Below are 24,995 nucleotides of genomic sequence, written 5' to 3' on the forward strand. Positions count from 1 at the left end.
GCATTTGTGCAAGTGAGGTCGACTTTTTGTCACTCATACACATTGACATTCAGAGTTTACCTTTGAACAGTTTTAAATGACAGTAATTAAACAGAAACTTTGTAAAAAAGATTATTATAAGATTAGTGATTATCCAGAAGATATGAATGCATAGGATTTTAAGTGCCTGAGAAGTGATATATGGCAGTTAAATTTCTAAATTGTATACTTAACAACATTTTATGTTTATTTTTAAAATAACTTTTAGGGCCTTGTGCGGTTTTCCTTGCAACTTCTTTTTCCCGGATATACAGGTTGTGAGAAGCTGCAGAAGTTTTAATTTTTTACATAACGAACGCGTTATGTAAACAATGTCGATTCAAAGTATAACTATGTTACCGACTGAATAAAGATATTTTGGATTTGAATTTATAAATGTGGATCTCCCTTTTATCCCAAGGAATATCTAACCTTCAAAGTCTATGTGTCATACTACACGTCGCCACCACCAGGCAAGTTGTCTTAAATTTTGTATAGAGTGGGAACCCTCAGCGCTCTCTATGTGTCTGGCCAAATCGTTATTGTCATATGCCACAAAAATACACTGCACGTCTACACGAACCTTGACGCACATGAGGTGATAACTGACGCCAAATATGGATGATAAAAATAATAACAAAATCACTTAGCACCTTATCACAAGACCCCTAAAAATACCATTTAAGGTACTTATTACTAAAAACACAAACAACCCAGGTAGCACACTGGCTGATTAAATGTCGAACCTGCCTCTTATTTAAGTGTAAAAGTGTTATATAAGATGTTTAATGGATTTTTTAGCTTCCATAGGCTGTTATGAAACTTTGAAATAAGTTAGTTAATCAATGGTTGGTAAAAGGTACATCTAAAATACGTAATTAAGCTGTGGACTGCATACGAGTTCATAGTTAGTGTTTTATAACGTTTTTTGCTGTTGAATGGCTGAAAAGTATTCTTTTATAACGGCAGCTGGTTAACGGTACGGCCCAGTGGTGTTCTAACGCTTAAAGCTGGTGAAGGCATCTTTTATCAAGCTTTTACACTACTTGTGGTCTATTTTGAAACCAATAAACAGACTTCTGGTTAAAGCTGTAAAATAAATACTTTAAACAGCCTGCAGCTGCTTAAAATACGTTAAAGTATAATTTAATTACTCCTGAAGCTGTAAAAGTGTATCGAGTCGTATATTTTAACAGCTTGGATTGCAAAGCTGTTTTGTGTAATTTTACAAGTGGCTTATAATTCTTGTAGAAACGTAGTGTCATTTATGCGTACTTTTATAAAGATCATCACATTCCGGTAAACCCTTATGGAACTTGTTGCTCTTGATGACTCCGGTTTGGGCTCTGATCCGCCATTCAGGACAAAGGATTTTATACAGGGTGTTAGTGACATCGTAACGAAAACTTTGAGGGGTGATTGAGGCCATGATTCTGAGATGATATCAAGTGGAATTTTCCGTCGCAAAAGTATGGAATAGAAAATAATTAAAAAAACACAAAAATTTTCAGGAATATTCAGACTGAAAATTCCACTTGATATCAACTCAGAATCATGGTCTGAACCATCCCCCTCAGTATTCGTTACGGTGTCACTAACACCCATACCTACTTGTATGGCTACCGTATGTACTTGTGTGGGGTGTAAGTGACATCGTAACGAATACTGAGGGGGATGATTCAGCTGATTATTCTGAGTTAATATCAAGTGGAATTTTTCATCACAAAATTATACGTAGAATTGAAAATAATTTAAAAAAAACTAAAAAAAATCATGAATTTTGCGACGAAAAATTCCACTTGATATTAACTCAGAATCATGGTCTGAATCATCCCCCTGAGTATTCATTACGATGTCACTAACACCCTGTATATATATATAATATAGATAGATAATACCGGTTTAACGGTTTTTATTATTCGCCAAAGGAGCCCTAATATGCTGCATAAAGTAGTTGCTGAAATACGATATACCTCATTAGTCATTAGAACTGCGTACCCCAAAACCTTGTAAAAACTAAAAGTGTAATTGAAAGTATCTTATGCAGAACATAAGCAGCCTGTGGCTGATTATTGGTATTCTTTTCAGCAAATAGAATCACAAGATATTTTTTCAACGACTTAAGCTGATACTTTATGGACGCCATAACTAACCTCAAAAAAATACAGTTTGTATCAAATTTTAAATCCTAAATTCTTCAAAACTACACATTTATTTCACATAATAACTATGTTTCAACTTAAAGTACGTTCATAAAAGGGTATTATATATGATTACAAGTAAAATTTTACCAAAAGCTTTTTCACTCGAAACTTATCTACACATTTCTTTCAATATAATTAAATAATTCTAAGGGCGCATCAATTATTAGTTATAAATTAGTATATACTACACGATAAAGTTGCATTCGCAATCTGAACTTATTATAATAATCACTGGTTCAAGTTACCGTAACTCGAAGCAGTAATATTTTAATTAAAAATGGGTGCCATGTCGCTGTTGAATAGAAACTTATTCTTCTGTCGTTAAAAATTTAAAAATATTAAATATTTTTATATGGAAAGCTGAAAAAAACGTTTCAATTGGATACCGGGTACGTCAAAAGCTGCGCAAGCGCTGGATATGGTAATCTTAAACAGAATGAAACGTTTCGAAAGTGTTTATTGCTGCTTTAATTAAACCTTTATTAACGTAAACCACAGCCTATTTTCAGCCATTATAATACCAAAGGCTGGTTAATTTGGGGCCCTTTTTGGCTGAAAAAGCGCTTTTTCAGCTTTAATACAGCCAATTTAAATACCGTCATACAGCATTGATATTCTTAACCAGCACTTGTTCAGCGCTTATGCAGCAATTTTGTGCTACCTGGGAAATAGTTGTGAAACAATTAAGTAGGTAGGTACCTATTGTCAACGCAAAGATGAATAAGTCTATGATAAGTAGTGTCACTTCAATTGTGGGATAGATTCGGATATCAAAATTGTCTCTGAAAATCATATTATTCGACAGAGGTAGGTAGGTTCCTACATACATACATAAACAGCCTATATACCTACGTCCCATTGCTGGGCACAGGCCTCCACTCAATCAACCGGAGCGGGTATGGAGTAAACTCCACTACGCTGCTCCAATGTGGGTTGGTGGAGGTGTTTTTACGGCTAATAGCCGGGACCAACGGCTTAACGTGCCCTCCGAAGCACGGAATCATCTTACTTTTTCGGACAATCAGGTGATTCAAGCCTGAAAAGTCCTTACCAAACAAAGGACAGTCTCACAAAGTGATTTCGACAATGTCCCCATCGGGAATCGAACCCGAAACTCCAGGTGACCCTAATAACGCTCTAACCACTAGACCACGGAGGCTGTTAGGTAGGTACCTAGTGAATATTAAAACTGTAAATATTTTTATAGGGATAATTGCGTTCTGAGCACGAATCCGGATTAAAACTTGATGCACACGGTCGGGAAAGCGGAACAAGGGTGCTACGGCGCAGGAGTGTTGCGCTGTGAGCAGCAAGCATTATTGCGAACGTTTCCATTGTAGACTGATCAACCGATTGTCCAAAAGTAAGATGGTCCTTGCTTCCGACGGCACATTATGTAGTCGTTCCTGGCTACTATTTACTTAAAGCATATAGGATTAGGTAGTCGTTATATGAACCATGTCAGAGACCTTTGGGGGCTCAATAGTAACCCTGACACCAGGGTTGAATAAGGTAGGTCTCACAAACCACACGAGAGGAGACCACATCAGTTTATTTGTCAGTGTTCCGTCTTATAAGTCTTTCTCGTCGATACGTTTTAATATAAAAGTTCCGTAAATAAGAATTTTCGACGTAATATATGATGACACATAGGAATTACCCAAAGCACCCTTTAGTTGTCACGCAAAGCATGCCCAAGGGTGAACCGGTGGAAATGCACGACAACATTGACCCCTTTATGAATGATTAATTATACGTAATTTACACGTACCTACTACCTGCATGTTTTCCTTGTGATTTATGCATACCCATGCAGAACCAAACCGTGTCACGAAACCTTAGACGCGTGAAGTCGTTATAACACGTTTTGAAAATACTCAGATATACCTATATCCTTTATAACTGTATAAAATGTTTTAGGCTATTCATTGCAGAAGGACATCATTCTTTACGGTGTAGTATATATTATTTTTATTTTAAGCTATAGGTAGTGTAGATAAAGGCATTCGTAGTAACACGAGAATTATTTCAACACCCTAAGCGTTTGAATTTATAATTTAAGTAGATAAGTTTTTGTTATTCCGAAAAAGATGATTTGTGAAGTATCATATCACCCAGTAGATTTATCTAGCGTGAACTGTTATTAATATTTTTTACGTCAAAAACTGTGGCGACAAAGATGCAAGTCACCCCTGATTAATGATTTAAGGGCAATAAAGAGTTTTTGTATTGTATTGTCAACAGATGCAAGTTATGTTGTTGAGTTTAGTTAGAAACTCAAAATTGCATAATAATTGAATAGCTTATCTTATTCTCTAGATTTAGTAAGAAAAGTAGTGCAATTCGAAACTTCCACCAGTAGCTAACTGGGGGATTCGGCTATATCAGCCGGACATGCCTTCAATGTCATGATATGTATTTAAACATAAGTAATTAATAAAAATATGTCGCATGTATTCCCCATAACTATTCAAGGCGTTACTCATCAATGAGTCTAGTCTAACAGATGTCTCACGAGTATTTATTTGTTACAACTTACTCACAGATTATGTTTACTAGACAAACAGTTTTGCAATGATTTTTAGTATAATCCCCAACAAAACACATTCATGGTCATTATGTTATTGAAAATGTTGTCTAAAAACATTAGCAGGGCTGAATGCGTCAATGAAACCATTTCTGGAAGTGTTTGTTAGCACAATTAAGCACCGGCGGGTTAGTATAAAAACTATGCGAGTGTCGCATTTTCATAAACATTATCGGAAGACACAGAATCAAAAGCAAGTTTCGGGAGTTTATTATTCCGCGGAGAAGTTACTTGAAGCCCGCTAAGACCATGGCTTCCTCGTTGGTGCTCCTTCTCTCGCTCGCGTTGTTCGCCACCGCCATCGCTGCGCCAGTCCCTGATGAAGCGGAGACCACTACCACAGGCAGTGATGTCGCGCTGGTTGAAGTACTAGAAGTCGTAGAAACTATTCCAGTGATTGCACTTGCAGAAGACCCAAAGGCTCAAGGAACTACGTCTACGGAAACGTCTGAAGAACCCAAGTCCGACGCCACGACGAAGGAAGCAGAACACAAGATTGCGAAGCGATCAGCTCTGAGGGGTGACAACCCGAGCAACGACTTACTGGCAAACCTTGAAGGGCTACAGTATGAAAACGGCTTGTCAGGCCTAGCTGGTCGCAAGATCAAGTTCCTACCCACTTGGCTCGGATAACTTCATTTGACAGTCGTTAGGTAACAAAGGTGTGAAGGAAGGAATTATTCTACAAAAAGAACCTTGAATTTAAGAATTACCTACTATTAACCTATAATTAAAATACCATAAGTATTCAAATTCAAAAATATCTTTATTCGATAGGTAACATAGCTACACTTTGAATCGGCAAATTTTACACAACGAACGTCACATCCGACTAAAACTACTGCAGCTTCTAACAACCTGTATAGCCTGGGAAAAGAAGCTGCAAGAAAAACCTCGGCACAGGGCACTAAACGTTCTTTAAAAAAAAGCATATTAATACAGGCCAAAAATTTTAAGACCACCAAGTGTGCTCAAATATTTTTGATGCTCGTTGTTTTTAATAGTATTTACACATTAGTTATTTAAGTATTTCTATGTACATATTTATTCTTTTTTAATACAATAAAATGTAAATCAAATACTTTTTGTGTTTATTTCCTTTATTTATAGTTTAGCATTCGAAATAAATGATATTTATATGTGCCGTATTTAGGAGACTCCTTTGTCTAATTTCTTTTCTAAATTTACATACTAAACAAATAAAAAAATATTAACTGGCGAGGTATATTGTAGTCTAAAAGCCTCTGGAATAGCCGAATACTTGGCCGGACTAATGAAAAGTGTTGAGGGCTCTCATCCGGTACAAAATTTAATGACAACAAGCATGGAGGTGCCCAGGTGGCACGAACCTCGGCTCAGGACTTATCATAATTACTATGGGAAAACGTCAACCATGACAGCAGGGTCGATATCGGGGTCCTGCAGTTTGCTGTCGCGAGCTGATAGGACGTCTCTATGAGTAATCGGAACGCCAGAATCACATATTCATGTTTGAAGTAAGCAGGTTCGAATAAGTAAAAATATAAAGATTACATCATTTATTTAATTTCAATATAGAAAAATACCCTTAGATTTATATAAACTCTATCATATTTTATTAGTCGACTTCTTGAGGAATAGCTTCATACACCACACTGGGCGCCGCTGGTCTTTCAACGTTGATATTCTCCTGCACGCTTCCATCATCCAAAGTAATCTTCTCAACTTCTATCACCGTCCTTTCGTCCCCAGGCACATCAATGATCACATTACTGTCTGGGACTTGTATTAAAATCCCTTTAGAACTGTCTGGGCTATAGTCCACGTAGTCGTTCCCTTGGTGTATCTGAGTGTGGCCAATTTTCAACACTTCCGGGTTCAAAAATAACCCATCTATTAACCTTGCGCTGCCCACTTTGATAATAATCAGTAAAATAAAAAATAATGAAGGATTCGCCATTCTCCAAATCACAACGACGACTGATGCGAAAAATAACGTGATACGTTTTATTTATATTATGGACAACAAAAGTGATAATTAAGTTATTGTGAAGTACTAAGACGAATGATAAATAGTGCTTTGTATGGTCATCATACTTATATTGAGGTGTTACATTTTACATCCTATAGAACTGAGTAAGTATATAGGTTTTTGAGAAAATCGTTGCAGCCAATCAGCTCGCGACACCAAACACTTCAGGTCCCCGATACCGACCCCGCCGGCGTGGTCGACGATTTCCCTCATTCAGCGCTTATCGCTATCGACCCACTAGGGTCGATTAATTCTTTCAAATATTTTTCCTCTCAGACGACGCCCTGAGCCGAGGTTCGCGCCCAACTGGGCACCCTCAGGCCTGTTGTCTTAAACGTTGTACCGGGTGAGAGCCTTCAGCGCTCCCCATTTGTCCGGCCAAGTAGTTAATGCCATCTGCGGCAAATCTACAATAAGTCACGTCAAAAAAAAAAAAAAAAAAAAAAAAAAAAAAAAAAAAAAAAAATGAGAAAATCGCACTTTTATAGCTACGTCTCTCATCGATCGACCATCAAGTATTCCGCTCAATAGTAACATATTATGTACATCAATGGTTCCTTTACACACTTTTATCTTTATTTTCCGTACTTCTTTTAAAACCAAATTGTCACAAGCACAAGACGGTTATTTCTAGTACGTAATTTCTGTATTTCTATTCATCCAAATCGATAGCTAATTTGAATTTTGGATATGATCAAACGTTTTGCAAAGTGCACTAATGAAACGCACACATTATAAATACACTTCTCAACAAAAAAAGCGTAACACCTCGCCAAGTTTATGTTTCGTAACGAGAAAAAGAATAAAAACGAGTAGGTACTAGGAATAACACGGTATGTTATATAAGGTTTTCAAAAATTCGTAGTTTGTTGAACAAAAATTCGGTAATGTTTCGGTTTTTTGATGACTGACAGAAAGAATAGTCACTCTAGAAACATAAATTCACGCCCATAATTCCACGTATTACATGTAATATGTCATCAGGACCACTTGAAGCCCACGTCAATATCTTTTGTATAATATAATGTCAGTAAAATAATACAGCACAAACTTTAGCATATAAATTTATTATTCCTTTTTAAACACGGATTGATAATGTTGTCATGTCAATATAAATAAAAATATTTAGCTATTTGCAGAGGGTCCACATCTGTGTAAAGCAAAAGTGTACTTTTAATTAGTGTTTCATAATATTGAATTATTTGAAAAGGGTTTAGCTACCTTGTGTTTTAATAGCTCGTGTAACTTAGGCAAGAAAGTCGAAATACGCTTGACGCAACCGGTACACATGTCAGTCTATGAGGACATATTTCTCTATTACATTAACCGCATACAAAAACTACAAATTGGCAAGTTTAAGCTACAAACAAACAATATAACGTCACATTGAGCAAAGGGTAAAGACGCGCTATCACTGAACTTATTACACATTACACACTCATATTGTCATCTACCGTCAATAATTTACTTTTATTACAATTTGATATTTATTTATTTGATATTTTAAGAAAGAAATTACTGAGGCCACTTATATAAAATCATAAAATATGTACAATGGTAACAATAGCAATAAAATTCATTAAATGGTTACACTAAAATTTTGAAAATGATAAAAAAATTAACGAGAACTCCAATGAGGCACTTTCTGGGCTACGTTCCCCAAAAACAATATAGATGGCGTTGTACAGTTTTAATGTGAAAATTACGTATTTTCTCATTGTTCTGGTTCATAATTGTTCAAAAATACAATGTAAATTGCTGCTTGACATTTGGAGCAGATTATGTATAGAATTATGTTGCTACCTATATTGCTTTGTATGGTACATACATACATACATACATAAACTCACGCCCGTTATCCCTAATGGGGTGGGCACAGCCACAAGTAATCAAAGACAACTTGCAGCCACTGTTGATACGATGTCGTAAGCTGGATATGATGAACCTTATGATGATAAGGGATCAGCCTATCGCCCATAACATTAGTCCATCATGTTAGAGGACACAATCCCTCTGTCGGTTTTTACGACATGCCCGGGAAGACAAGCAGCTGAACGTTTTCTATGTTCTTGACATTTGGATCAGATTATGTATAGAATTATGTTGCTACCTATATTGCTTTGTATGGTCATCATGCTAATTTTGAGGTGTTACATTTTACATCCTATAGAACTGAGTATATAGGTTTTTGAGAAAATCGCACTTTCCGCTCCGAACTTTCACGAGGCGTGTACCATCATCTCCCTAGCATTATCCCGTTTTTCACGGGGTCCGCTTACCTACCCTGAAGATTTGACTTTAGAATAATAATGAGTGGAAGATGTAATAACAAGGGTCAAAATTGGTACCTAAAAAAACAAAGATAAAAGATGCATATGTCTGTTATCCATGACATTAGAAGGTCAAACGATGGAAAAACTGTACAGCGCCATCTATATTGTTTTTCAGAAACGTAGCCTAGAAAGTCCCTTATTGAAAGTAACAGACATCGGCTAAGCCATATGAAACATATCCGTAATATCACAAGTTTGTCTTTTGCTATTTTACTGACAGTCTTACAAAACTTGAGCTTGCTAACGACAAAAATTAAACATTCTGAATAACAAAAGTAAAACTTAAAATAAATACAATTGCGATAGAATTTCAGATATTCTCATTCATCATGATTAAAATTAAGACTAAGTCTTATCATTATTTGTGCATTAGTTTTACAGGCTCATAAATCTTGACTAACTACTTGATACCATCGGGAATTTCATTACAATACTATAATCATCTCAAACAACTTACAACTACGGAGGTTACATACATATACAAACAATCCAACTCTACTCACCGTCCGCTTAAAACTATAACCGATATAACCCATACATTACAATAACATGTAACCCATAACAGGATGTCACGCTTTCATATAATCTCTTGTACAACTAGTTTTAAAATATTCGGTTGCAAAGTCAAAATAACGTTAACAACCAAGGAATTATTGCTAGAACGGATGCGCTTCATAACGCCTGTCGCTATATCAACAGACACATCCTAACGTCTTTGCCGCCACCTTTTTACTAGGAACTTTATGACAAGTAACCTTCTAAACGTCGATAAAAACTTCATAATAATTTAAATAAGCGTCTTCTTAGCCCTTAACACTATTTTTATAATGATATTTTTGTCTGTTACCGAGTCCCGTTGGCATGACATCGCTGGACCTACACCATACTACCTCAACCAACTTAAGGACAATATTTTTACAATACTAGAGCCGTGGCAAAGTAGATGTCACCTACACAGTGGGAGGCACGCCATGAGCATTGCGAGCAGGCAGAAAAGCCACCGCTATTTGTTTTTAATCTTTGAATAGCTGCCGTTCCTCTTTGAGTTGCTTGCGACTTTGAAGCTACTCTGTGGCGTGACGGAGTTACTACTCGAGTCCGATACTGAGTTGCTCGGAGTTTGACTTGACTTGGGCTCGCTATACCAGCCGCACATGCGTTTGACCGCGTCCTCCCACCGCGCGAATATGACTTCGTACGATTTCTTTACCTGCGGGCGCGGGTGGAACACGCCACCTACTTTGAACAGGGATTTCAGTTCTTCTTTTGATTTCCATAAACCTGTGAACAAAATTACAATAATTTAGTAACTACATTCAAAAGAATTGCTCCCTTTTCAAAAGAACTTTCACAAGAAGTCACCATCATATCCCTAGCATTATCCCGTTTTTCACGGGGTCCGCTTACCTAACCTGAAAATTTGACAGGTCCGGTTTTTTACACGAGACTTGTATACTTAGTTAAAAAAAACATCCATCTTTTACCTCTATGTAAAACAACTATATTCTCGTGTCATATCATTAAGTAAATCTTGAACATACATCTTAAAATTTAACAAATAATAATATACAAAAACAGTCTCACCTAACTGCAGCCCCACTATGAGCACACAGCCGAAGGAAGACATCTCGACGTGCACTGGGCGCTCCACTCGCAGCCCCGTCAGGTCCGCCACCAGCTGAGCTATGAAGTCGTTGTTCGATACACCACCGTCTAACCTGTGAGCAAGATGGAAAAAAAAATGAGGCGAAATATTAAGAGTCAGAAAAGGAAAGCCTAAGCGAACATAATTAATACGCTGACCGGTTCATTACTATTTGCAACGAAATATATACATTGTTTTAAGTTTACGCGGTTATTATCATAATTAAAACTATACTGTGATTTATTTCAGGAAATTTTAAAGAAAGGACAGGTCAAGAGTATTCTAAACCAGCGAGCGTTTTTGAGGATTCTGAAGAATGTTTTATTTTTTAAATTTATTTTGTTATTATGCTTCATGTAGAAATAGGCAAAGCGTGTTGGAAACGACCAGCGAATTACTCTTATCTAGACTTTTTTTAAACACCCTGAATTGGATCGGGATCGGCGGTACGTTCGCCTAGGCCTGCCTGTTTTGACTCCAGCATTCCAATATAGATGTAAAGCGTAAGTTAAAGAAACACTATCATTATTTTCTATCTTCGTACCTGTGATTGGCGCATGAGCTGTAAAATAATAAATTTCCATTTTTCCTTTCTTTTCCTCGCAGTGATTAGTTGATGAATGAACGTCACTTCGCCTCTTCTTCTGTCCGTATTGGTGGAAAACCACACTAAGAGCCATAAGCCGTACCTGATACTATGGAAGCTGTAGCTGGTCTCGTGCTGCACGCAGGAGTAGAGCTGCGCAGTCCGGAAGGCGAGCGACTCCAGCACGGCGCGGACGAGGTGCGCCTTCGTAGTCGACGGCTTCATACCCACGAACCCTGACGCCGCGGACCCGTCGTTGTATGGTGGCTGTGGATCGTACATACACAACTCAGTTATCATTTATACAACTGGATATTATTTAAGAATACTGCATCTCATGCAATCCTGGTATGCACGAGTGTGACAGGGTAGAAATCGTCAAAGGAATGGGGTCGCTCCGCGAAGCCTGTGAAAGCCCCTTCTGAGCAACTGGAAGGAGTTAGATTGGCTTACGTAGTTGACAACAGCACGCATAATTGGAGTCTAAAGGCGGAAAACTGGGTAAGAATCATTTAACTATCGTGCTAATCAAGTTTACCTATTAGGTCTGACTGTCAAATGAGACCTGTGGGGTCAAAAAGGCCACATCGGGATTCGAACCCGGGACCTCCAGTTCGTGAGCCCAACACTCAACCACTGGACCACGGAGGCCGTTACCTGTGTCTATTTACTAATCATCATTTCATCGTTTATCTTTGACCTGGGAAGTTACCCTATTGTTTGACTTTTAGAAGTAGTAAATTCAAAAACAATCACCTTAAGTGTTAAGCTAGCTACTGTGTGTTTGCTTAACAATACAACGGCAATTGAACACTTAAGATAGTGTAACCACAGATCATATAATACTAACGGTGTAACTGCTCAAACAGGAGAATCCGTTATAATCTGTTTATTATCTTATCTTGTATGTGTAGTACTCACGCCTAATCCGCTAAAAGCTGGTATGAAGTAAACACCGTCTGAATCCGGTACTGAGTTCGCTATGTCCGCCGTCTCTTGAGGATTCTCGAAGAGACCTGAAATCAAGATTTTTATATGTTATCTAATCTAGTCGACATTGCTAGAAGGAAGATTAAATAAACGCACCGCGGATCACGTATTGGTTTAGGCCTGTGCTGGATTCGAACCTGCGACCTCAAAGTGAGAGGCAAGCGTTCTACCAACTGGACTACCACGTCTTACGGCTAAGCTCGCGCCCATAATAATATTTTCGCTTTTTACAGATTTGTACAACACGCGTTGACTTATTGGTACTGATTCATCATCTGCCTAGTGTTATCCCGTTTTTTCACAGGATTCGAATACCTAACCTGAAGATTTCACAGGTCCGGTTTTTTACAGAACCGACTGCTGGTGTGACCTTCCAACCCGAAGGGACCACCAGCCCAATGCAGTTTGACCTATATCGATTAGATAAGTTAATTGGAACTATTTCCTCCATAAGTAAACAAATTGAGACAATAAGGTAATTAAATTACGAGATAACAATAATTATAATTATATAATTCATAATAAGTAAATACGTAATAAATAATATTTTGTTATGTTTAGTGATTGATGGAACAATAGGACATAAAACATTTTATACATGTGTACCTTGTATAGTTTATACAATTTTCCATCGCAAAATTATTTTCAATTCTACTTTTACGATGGAAAATCCCACTTGATATTAACTCAGAATAATGAGCTAAATCATCCCCCTCAATATTCGTTACGATGTCACTTACACCCCGTACAAGTACGTACAGCTGTCCATACAAGTACGCATGGCTGTTAGTGACAGCGTAACGAGTACTGAGGGGGATGATTCAGACCATGATTCTGAGTCAAGTGGAATTTTCCGTCACAAAATTATTTTCAATTCTATACTTTTGCGATGGAAAAATCCACTTAATATCAACTCAGAATCATGGTATGAATCAAAGTTTTCGTTACGATATCACTAACGCCCTGTATATCACATGTAACAATTAACAAACAAGTAAATACGTATGCAAAGATCTATTCGCTTAATAGTCAGAATACCTTTGCCTCGTACACATGTTGTATGGGTAGGTACGTTTGACATTGCGTAGATACCATTGTTTTTATAAGAAAAAATAAATACAAAATAGTATATCAACCAGTAAATATACTTCGCAGTTTCTAACACATACATCACACATAACTTTTAAGAAACAAACAACTTACAAAAAAAGATTTATGATGCTATACTACACCCAGTAGTAGAGTTGGATGAACGTTACGTTATGTTACGGAACGTTAGAGCGTACAAACTCGGAATAGTTATATTTTTATAATAGTCTTCTTCTTCTATCGTGTGGGTTGTGAGGTGGAGTACCAACCTAATCAACCCTGGTGTCAGGGTTACTATTGAGCCGCCAAAGGCCCCTGACAAGGCTCATTACATTAGTAAGTAGTAACCGGGACCAACGGCTTATCGTGCCTTCCGAAACACGGATCATCTTACTTTCGGACAATCAGGTGATCAGCCTGTAATGCCCTAGCCAAACTAGGGATCATAAAGTAATTTTTGTGATATGTCCCTACCGGGAATCGAACCCAGGACCTCCTCACGATCCCGTGAGCCCAACGCTCAACCACTGGACGACGGAGGTCGTTTTTATTATAGTAACTAATGCGCATATTACTATTTACTGCGCAACAAAAATCTCGACGAAACTGAAGCGTGGGTGCTCAGCTCATCTTGCGATGCACGTACCTCTGACTAGCCCAATTGGAAATATAGTCGTGAGCTTATGATATGTTCTGTGCTACGTCCTGCGGTTACGTCCCACTGCTGGGCCAGGTGTCCTCGCAAATCAACCGGAAGGGGTATGCAGCATACTCCACTACGCTGCTCCACCGCGAGTTCCTTGTATTTTTTTAATTAGGGATTGATATTACTTATAATGATGTATCTATTATCATCTGTGTAAATTTGTTTTGTATGTTGTGTGTAATAAAATATATTTGTATTGTATTGTATTGTATAATGATAATGCGGTCGTGAGAGCTTATGTTTTAAATAGATAATAAAAATAATAATAAAAAAGTTAATTAAAAGTTAATTTTACCTAAATTCTGCGCCCACTTGATGATAGAAGCGGTGTCGTTGTTCGCGCCTTCTGCCGAGTAGATGAGCTCCTTGCCTAGTCTCCAGCCCACCACAGGGTACAAGCCAGAGACGCTGGCGTGGGGGGTCGGTCCCGTGTTTATGTTGAAGAACGTACCCGTCCCCATGGTCAGCTTCACGTCGCCTATCTCGAAGCAACAAGACCCCCACATGGACGCTGTTTGATCCGCCATCTGAAGGACAATAACGTCGCTATATAGTGAAAACCATGGTATAAGAAGAGCAGGTATGGCTCAAAACTGACAGCTAGCATTTCAAGGTTAGCCCAGCTGACGTCATCCGAATCTGCGTTGCCATTTCGTAAAACAAATAACCCACGTCCAATGTTTTTAATTTACTTTGCAAGGAAATTTTGTACTTTTAGTAAAAGATTTACGTACAGTTTTAATGATTTTCATATATGTGACAAATAATAGTAATTAAATACATCATCATCACCAGCCCATTTACGTCCCCACTGCTGGGACACTTCCCTATGGATAGGGAGATCGGGCATTAAACCACCACGCGGGCCAAAGTGCGGATTGGTGGTTATTAGCGACTGCTGATGCAGCCGGGACCAACGGCTTAACGTGCCTTCCGAAGCCAGGAGGAGCTCGAGATGAAAACTTTTTTTTTATGGTCAACCATCCTATGACTTGCCTTTGCGAAAGTTGCTTAACTTCAACAATCGCAGACCGAGCGCGTTTTTTTAACGCTGCGCCGCCGAGCTCCTCAATAACTTAAATACATTAGTCAGTAATTCACTTAATTTTGAATAATAAACATTAGGCAGGTCGGTAGAGTAGAGCGATAGTCGCGCGAATAAGCCGCGCTTAGAAGGTACACATTTGATTGCAACATAAAATAACTAAGTGTTTCTAAACGTTTATGTCACTAACTAAAAGCGTGAAAAGAATCTCCAACATCAGACACCATAATATCAAAGTATACTAACATCTTCTAAGCTAAATTGTTTCATTTAAGACCAGGATTTAACCCAGCTAAATTCAGAAATGATGTCCGTTTCTTATCGTGTACAGCTAAAGTCCAAAGTGATGAAAACCGATCTATATCGTAAAGTACCTAAGTAGTATACAATAACGTACGTGAATCAACAATGGACATGTATTTACCTACACGCTTTATGAATGAAAGGTCGTATTGAGTAGCAACCAGTAGGATGGATTGTATTGTATGTATTGTCAGAATATTGTCGTGTTATCTGTTATGTAAGGAAGGACTCGAGATGTGTACTCGTCTTTCAACATGGTTGCTTCCAATGTGAAGTAGGTACTAATGGTTTTTAGGGTTCTATAGCCAAATGGCAAAAACGGAACCCTTATGGATTGGTCATGTCTGTCTGTCCGTCCGTATGTCACAGCCACTTTTTTCCGAAACTATAAGAGCTATACTCTTGAAACTTGGTAAGTAGATGTATTCTGTGAACCGCATTAACATTTTCACACAAAAATAGAAAAAAAAAACAATAACTTTTGCGGGTTGCCCATAGGCCCATACTGAGAACTGAAACTCAATGAATTCCTTTCACCTTAAATCAATTCCTTCCTTCCTTCCTTCGATATTAATTTACGAAATCCACATTATGCGAAAAGTAAAAATAAATATAAATACAAAACATAAAGCATATTGAACAGGTAGCTTGGCCATGATAATGTAAAACCATTACTAAGAATTAAGAATTCGGCATTAATAAGTCGAGGTCATATCATCGTACCTTATACCTTTTTAACTAAGAAAAAAATCAAGTTTGTAAATTGTTTTATTTTAAACGAGTTATAAATAGCAAACAAGAAGTAAAAAAGTTTGTTATGGCGCGGTTTAGGTACCTATGTCTTGTTTTGTAGTTTATTTTTGTCTGAACAAAGATTAGATATCTACCTGCTAACGTATTGAGTTATTCACCACCGCGCGAATTGTGCGCTAATTTAATTATACGTATTAACAAAAATCACTTCAAAACAAAATAAGTCTTCAATATTAATAAAGTACCTACTTAAAACACATAATACCGGGTTCTTACCGCGTTAAAATTAGAGACATGAAAGTATGGATCTATTTACTCCACTCAAATTTCATCAGTCATCCCGTGATAACCCTGGAAATATCGGGAGTCTCATATCCCTGATTTTAACGCGGTAAGAATCCGGTATTATGTATTTTAATTATGATAATACATACATACACAAAATCACACCCGTAATCCCTAATGGGGCGGGTAGAGCCACAAGTAATCAAAGACAAGTTGCATCCACTGTTGATACGATGTCGTAAGCTGATATGATGAACCTTATGGTGGATAAGGGATCAACCTATCGCCTATAACATTAGTCCGTTTTAGGACACAATCCCTCTGTCGGATTTTACGACCCGGGAAAACAAGCAGCTGAACGTGTTCTATGTTTTTTATTTGCTCCTAGAGCAGCATAGAATTATCATAATAACCACGTAAACCTCAAACAATGTATAAGTACCTACTTACTACAAAAACGTTATAGGTACTTACAAAGCGTCTTCTTCTTTCCCAGTATATATGTATTATATATATTATGTTACATTACAAACCTATTCCCTATTTAACGTAACATGATTCGAACGACATATTATTATTATATCTCGTCTCTTTCGTAGTTTCGTACTAAGCTGTATAATTTAGTGCGAAAGAGACGACAGATATCTCTTTCGCACTAAAAGTATACAGCTACAATATCTATCCTGGGGCCTGTTTAATAAAACTTACAATTGTAAATTAAAACGACAATTTGATGTTCATTACGTAGCTAATATGAAACTGCAAAATATTCGTGATCACACACTCCGCAATGTACATCAAATTGTCATTGTAATTTACAATTGTAAGTTTTATTAAACAGGCCCCTGTTGTCATTCTTATACTGGGATGGGTAGAGTCCTAAATCGTAACAAACCTTTGAAGGACACTTAGTTTAATGAGGGATTTTCACACAGTACAAAGTTGCCTTCGTTTAACCCTCTAATTTAATGCTTAATAAACCTACTTTCACAAACATGCATCTTATATCTTTATTTTTGAGTATAAGATGATGATCCTTTTTATCATACCCACGCACAATTACACCTTCCACCCATTATTATTCTGATCAAAATGCAGAAAACCAATATAGGTGGCAACAATTCTATACGTATTTGATCAAAATATTAGGCAACAAGTATTTTTATATTTATGCCTCTGCCATTAGTTTATGTTTTTTGATAATTATGAATAATTAGAAAATAGGTAATTATCACGTTAAATCTGGACAGCGCCATCTATATTATTTTTGAGGAACTTAGCCTGGAAAGTCCCATTAATTCGTTAGAATTAGAACGCTCTTAAATATACACTTAAAAACAACATAGAGTAAATAAGTACTTATAAAAGATTGACAAGCTTATTGCAAATGCGGGGTCGGCCAGTGACAATGGACGAAGCCAAAGGCGCGGGTTACACAATGTGTCGACACAATTGCCTGAATGAAATGATTACAAGCTTGACAGAAACTGCGTAAATGGTCACAGGGTTGAGTGTGTAACTCGCAAGTTACGTAACTGTTCTGTTATGAAGGACTTTAATGTGCTTTTGGTAAGTCCTCCTGTAAGTAGGTATATACGGGAAAGTTTATAGAGATACATACATACATAAACTCACGCTTATTTCCCACCGGGGTAAGCAGAGACTATAGAATTCCATTTGCTTCGATCCTGACACACTTCTCTTGCTTCCTCCACATTCATATATCGCTTAAAAGAAAAAAAAAGAAAATAAAGAAAAATAAAGTTTATAGATGGATTAATTTTATCATGTTCGTTATCCAGCTACTAAAACCGAACCTGTCAAATCTTCAGGTAAGGTAAGCGGACCCTGTAAAAAACGGGATAATGCGAGGAGGATTACGTTACCCTACTAAGGGCCACAGCCATGTCCGGAGATATAACTTATGTGACAATTACATACCATCATCATCAATTTAAGAGCCACGCTCTTGTCGGTGTAGCATTTTCCATTCCAGTCTATCAAAGGCCAATTCCTTGACTTCCCTATAAGACACGACGTTAACCTTTTCTTTAATCTGTTCCATGTAAGCTCTTCTTGGTCTTCCCCTTCCTCTCTTTCCTTCTAGCTTTCCTTCTATGATGTTTTTAATGAATTCGTCGTGTCTTATTAGGTGTCCAATCATCTTGCCTCTTCTGTCCTCAATAATTCTCAGTATTTGTCTCTTTTCCCTTACTCTTACTAGCACTTCCTCATTTGTAACCCTTTCTGTCCAACTTATTCTTTCCATCCTCCTCCAACACCACATTTCAAAGGCCTCGAGTCTCTCTCTGTCCTTCTGTGTCAGTGTCCAAGTTTCACATCCATAGAGGGCTATACTCCATACGAAGGTTTTGACACATCTTTTTCTGATAGATTTGGCAATCCTAGCCTTGAATATGCACCCTTTGTTATGGAAAGCTTGTTTTGCCATTGCTATTCTGGTTTTAACGTCTAAAGTACATCTTGAGTCATTCGTTATTATGCTGCCTAGATACTTAAAGTTCTTTACATTTTCAATCGGGATATTATTTAACTTAATTATTTGGCTGTCTATTTTTGGAGTTTTGGAAATTGTTAGAATTTTGGTTTTACTTATATTAATTTTAAGGTCGTATTTTTCAAAAACTGTGTTCATTGTGTTAAGTAGGGTTTCTAGGTCTTCTTTATTACTGGCCAGTGCCGCAATATCGTCTGCAAATCTGATACTAATTATATTCTGTCCATTTATTGTTATTCCGTTACTGATTTTAGCTATTTCCTTCATGGCACCCTCTATGAAAATGTTAAATATTAGTGGAGATAAGGAACAGCCCTGTCTTACACCTTGCCGTACTCTAGCTTTTCTCTTCACTTCTCCTATTTCTACGACAGTTTCCTGGTGTTTATATAGTTCGTATATTATCCTTCGGTCTCTATAATCCATTCCTACTTCCTTCAACCCCTTCATCATTTTCCTCCAGTTTACCTTGTCAAAAGCCTTTTCAAGGTCTATAAAAGCCACGCTGGTATCCATGCTTAAATCCAATCTCCTGTCAATTATCAGTCTTAAAGCTAATATTGCTTCTCTTGTACCTTTCTTTTCCCTGAACCCATACTGGTCATCTCCCAGACATCCCTCAGCTTTAGGTCTCAGTCGGTTTTGAATGATTTTAAGTAAAATTTTTGAAGCCTGTGATATTATGCTCAGTGTCCGGTGTTCTTCGCATTTCAAAGTATTTGGTTTTTTTGGTAATGCCAAAGTTTTACTAACTTGAAAGTCTGTTGGTATTTTGCCAGTTGTATACATTAGATTGATTAATTCGTAAATTTCGTTCAAAACTAAGGGGTTTGCAGATTTTAGCAATTCTATAAACAACTTGTCGTCTCCGGCCGCTTTTTTATTTTTTAAACTGTTTAAAGCTTTATCAAATTCCTCTCTCAAGATGTCCGGGCCACGATCATCCTCTTCCACCTCTTGTTCATCCTCTATATCGTCCTCGGTTAGTCCATCTCCCTGATATAATCCTTCTATGTATCTCTTCCATCTGTTAGCTATGTCCTCATTATCAATCAAAATCTTTCCATCTTCATCTAGTATTGCTGTACTTCTTGTCTTTTTCTTCCTATTTAAACTTTACATACACACCTACTGAAATAAATATGCATAACGTGCCTTCCGAAGCGCGGAATTACCTTATTTTCGAACAATCTGGTTATTCATGATTCAACCAGCCATCTTCTAAAGTCTCACAATGTGATTGTTGACATGTCTTCACCGGGAATCGAACCCAAGATCGTAAATCGATCGCTAAAACTACTAGACCGCAATAAAAATATATATATATACCGTTCTTCACAGGGTCCGCTTACCTAACTTGGCGATTTGACAGGTCCGGTTTTTACGCTAGCGACTGCCTGTCTGACCTTCCAATCCGCGAAGGAACAACCAGCCCAATACAGGTTAGGTCAAATACCTCTGAAAATTCATTTTTCGGGAATGTGGGTTATCCGCGGTGGCTGTATAGACGGTAAAAACGGACGGATTTTTAGTTCTGTGCAATAAAGTATATTTGATTTGATTTGATTTTGATTTAAAAACTAAAAAGGTCTACTCACACAACTGAGTATCGGTATCGGATGTCCCCATATGTTCGGCGAAGTGGTGGTAAAGTGCGGGCCCGCCGTGTCCACGACGGTCGGTAGCGAGCTCATTTGAATTCCGAACAGCGTCATAGCCCACCCCGCCCACTGCATCGTGAACGGATCGAAGAAACCCGTCGCTGATGCTGACGATACGTCCGTCATGTGGACTTTCTTATCTGTTTAATTATAAAAAAATATAAGAAAAATTTCTAGAAAAAGAAAGTGGTGTATTAATGTATACTATTAATTGGGTAGTTTCCTAGGTAATTATGAAATTCTGATTAAATAAAGACAGATTCAAAGGTGACAAAAAACTTTTCCTTCTTTCTATTTAACTTATTTATGAATTTTAATAAAGAAAAATGTAATAATAAGTGCTACATTTTGTCACGCTTTTCTATGACTTCACAGGTTACTTTTTCATACAAATTCCATAGTGATTTCGTATTTTGACGTTTAGTAAAAAGTAACTAATTTGATTAGTTGGACTACCCTATTGTTTACATTGACGATAGTCGAATCTATTGCCAGATTTATGTTGTACTGATGGTTTTGCACAATTGATTACTCTATCGAAGGTTGTCCAAAGAGTTCACTTTTAGGGATTTTGCCCACTTTTAGTCTTTCCTTGTACCTATTCTGTGTTTCCTTGTGTCTGTCCTGTAGGCTCTGCATGGCAAGCGCGCCGCGCGCGTGGCGACTCATATTGAGCGCTTCAATAAATACCCGTTTGACGTCTATCTACGTAGATAGCAGCATACGTATCGTTTTAATTAAAACACATAATAACGGGTTCTTACCGCGTTTAAATGGGGATATGAGACTCCCGATATTTCGATACTGTTGCAAGTGCCATGATCACGGGATGACTGACTGATCTCATATCCCCATTTAAACGCGGTAAGAACCCGTTATTATGTGTTTTAATTATGATAATAACCGCGTAAACTTAAAACTACGTATCGTTTATTAGTCCAAGCGTTCTATATATAATTGTCATGCAGACCCAGCTGGTGTGTTTGTGTACGCGAAAGTGTTTATTCATTCATTCATTGATAATATTAGCAATAGTTTTATAGCACATTTTATTATGTATAGTTTTGCATTATCGATAGTTTAGTTATATTAATACGAGTAGTTTACACTGTCAATGACCCTTCCCTTCCCTTTGTGAGTTCTTTCACTCTAAGGTTGCCTGGCAGAAATTTCTGTTTAGCAATAAGGCCGCCTGTTGCGCAATTTTTTTTTATTTGTTCATATGTATTTGTGCAATTAAGAATTATTGATTGATTGATTAATGACAGACTTTACTACCAATCCTATCAATAGTATCGCACTATCGAAATAGAGTCAAAATGCATAACTAATTTGAAGTTTATTACCTGTAAGTCTGTATAGGAGCCATGTATCAAGAGTGCCAAACATGGCATCATTACTTTTTGCTGCTTCTTTTAAAGTTACTATGTTTTGTAGAGCCCAACATAAACGCAATGTCGTCTGAAAAACAAAGTCTCTATTATTCTTTTTCCCAAACAACTGAATATGTATTTTTCTTAACAAACCAGTATTTTATTAACGTTAGTTTTCATTTAAATGCATTAAAATAAGCATTGAATATATTGTTCTGGTGAGAAAAATAAGATAATTTACATACAATGTGTTATCAACACAAATTATTTTGTTATCTTAAATCCATGCTAATCTGCAGTAGCTAGTTGTACTTACCTGAGTATTCATGAATTTTAGTACACTGCCTGCTCGAAATCGTTTACTTCCAGACATTAAATACAGGACATAGGCACCGGCTCTTATCAACTAAAAAAGGGGTGATTTTGAAAGCACTTGATTTTAGTGTATCAACTGAAATTTCCTGTACTAAGTACCGAAAATCCCGTTCTCGACACCCTAAATCATAATTAAATTCATTATTTTTTGAAGTACAAGTAGTTACATGATACAGGATACATCAGTTATATTGAAGTCACAAATTAACAAATCTATATGATGGGAAGCCTTGCCTTGCTTCCGAAACATTGTCCGTTTATTTACAGTTCACTTTATATTAAATCTCTTATTTCGGAGTGCCTCATGGCAAAAAAAAAGAAAAAAAATATGATGGGAAACACATGCTAAGAAGCACTTGGAGCAAAATGATACATCCTATAGTTTTAGAATGTGTTAGTTTTCATTGTGACCAATTTATTCATAAAATTATTTTTGATTTGGTGAATGTACCATCATCATCTTTAACATAAAAAAACATAACAAAACATAAACTTTACAGGGTGTTAGTGAGATCTTAACGAAAACTTTGACGGATTCTGAGTTGATATCAAGTAGAATTTTCCATCGCAAAAGTATGGAATTGAAAATAATTAAAACAAAAACATGAATTTTGTGAGGAAAAATTCCACTTGATATCAACTCAGAATCATGGCCTGAATCACCCCCTTAGTATTTGTTACAATGTCACTAACACCCTGTATACAACTATATCCCACTTCACCAAGCTCATCATGAAATGTAACAGAATTACCTTCCAGGTATATGAATGGTTCCACTGTTTAACAAGTTTGTCAGCCCTCAAGTCTTTCCATGTGATAAATCGGTGGAATGGTTTGCCAGTTTCTCTAGACCATGTTATGAAGGTACTTCTCTGTGTGGATATGCCCATAGCTGTCATCTGTCCCGCTGATAAGTTTGCATCTAAAAATATAAATCATATTGTATGGAAGCAGTTTGAAGTAAATCAAGAATACAATATTTATTTTAATCTTCTTCTTTGCGAGTTGATGGCGATCGAAGCTAAATTTATTAAATAATAATTTATTAAATTTATTTATTTATTTTAATAAATTGTTAGTTATATTTAAAAGTCAATCTTTTTGATTTATCTATTGCTAAAATCTTTAAAAATAATATGTACACTAATAGGGGAAATGGGAAATCTTCTATAAGCATGTACAACACATAAATAATAACTTACTTTTCAAAGACTTTTGTACTACACCCACTATTGAATTCCATAATTCATCAGGATCAATTTCCACAAACCCCGGACTGGGGTAGTGGAGTACAACCTATGAGGGGTTACAAAAATTTATGTGTTAATATTCTCTCTAAAATAAGTCAGGTCGGATTTTAACTTATTACAAAATTAATGTTTTTCTTGTTGAGGAGATTAACTTGTATAGCTTGACAGAAAAACAAATGTTATTTAAACAAAAGAAAAGAGATGCTTATTGCTTAAAGTAAGTAAGTGCCTCCAGGGGCAGCATAAGTAAATTAATATAAAATACCTGATCTACAGCATTTCCAACACTTTCTGCTCTAGAATTATAAATAAAGGACCGAATAGTAGTAGTGCCAATATCCAAGGTCAGCACGTAGTTTTCCTCCATATCTTTGTCAACGGTGTCAGTACTAACATATGGGTCGTTATACTTCGACGGACCCGCGCCAGGAATAAGTGAATTGTTTAATTGTGATAATTTCGTAGTTTCCTCGAGTCGGTGTTTCATTTGACAGTACAGTTACAGTGTTTAATTTGACATAAGGCTGGCTGACTGGAGTGGGTTTGACAGTGACAGTGAAAGTTTTTTACTTTTTTACTGATTACTATACCGACACCTCTACAAAATTTTTTAAGACAAAATGTTGTATGTCAAAGTAGATGTGTTAATAAAAGCCGTATACATGTATAATAAAAAATGATTTATACTTTTTTCTATAACATCGAATTTAACCTATTTTTTTTATTTATATTTTTACTACAATAAAATTCAGATGATTATTATTACTATGATAACGAATCGTTTATAATTATGAATCGATTACGAATATAAAATCTTTTTATTATCTTTATGGTTAAGTCATTGTCTATTGTCTATGTTATTTTTACATAATGGCAACATCGTCTGACATGACAGACAAGCGCGTTTTGGTTAGAAGTGGGGAAAACCGTTATTTTGTTATCACTGTGACTGTCGTTCCAGTTCTAAGAAAATCACAGTGAAAAATCACCGTGATTTTGTCACGTCGATCACTCAGGTCACAAAAATAGGAAATGGAATTCGTTTTTCATTCTTGTGATCCAAAATAACCTTCACACTTTCACAGGCTTAGGACTGTCGCATTTTTAACATTAATATTGTATTGTTTATAAATTTTCAACACAATTCCTCGTAATTGGTTTATAATAATATCGATTTTAGTGCTATTATGTGTCCCATTACGTGGGAAAATTATATCAGATTAATGCGGCGTGTTTATTATTTTGAATCATTATTTACATTGA

The 24,995-nt window shown here is 36.7% G+C and overlaps 1 protein-coding gene across 2 annotated transcripts; it reads right to left on the minus strand.

Moving 5' to 3' along the window:
* Positions 1–7,870: 7,870 nt before the first annotated feature.
* Positions 7,871–24,267, minus strand: LOC126374340 (putative glycerol kinase 5). Of its 2 annotated transcripts, XR_007567429.1 has the most exons (12): positions 23,998–24,267; positions 23,685–23,778; positions 23,235–23,404; positions 22,424–22,513; positions 22,081–22,195; positions 20,672–20,874; positions 14,465–14,696; positions 12,306–12,400; positions 11,488–11,651; positions 10,738–10,871; positions 8,931–10,434; positions 7,871–8,623 (listed from the first exon to the last, which is right to left on the minus strand). XR_007567429.1 is itself a non-coding variant. In XM_050020914.1 (11 exons), the coding sequence occupies exons 1-11, from the start codon at positions 24,217–24,219 to the stop codon at positions 10,157–10,159; spliced, it is 1,797 nt and encodes a 598-aa protein (XP_049876871.1). In that variant the 5' UTR covers positions 24,220–24,267; the 3' UTR covers positions 7,871–10,156. The 2 variants fall into 2 exon arrangements, 1 of the variants encoding a protein (XP_049876871.1); XM_050020914.1 differs by having other exon boundaries at positions 7,871–10,434.
* Positions 24,268–24,995: the final 728 nt, after the last annotated feature.

The sequence above is a fragment of the Pectinophora gossypiella genome, chromosome 17 (genome assembly GCF_024362695.1).
Source record: "Pectinophora gossypiella chromosome 17, ilPecGoss1.1, whole genome shotgun sequence".
In the NCBI taxonomy this organism is placed as follows: Eukaryota; Metazoa; Arthropoda; class Insecta; order Lepidoptera; family Gelechiidae; genus Pectinophora; species Pectinophora gossypiella.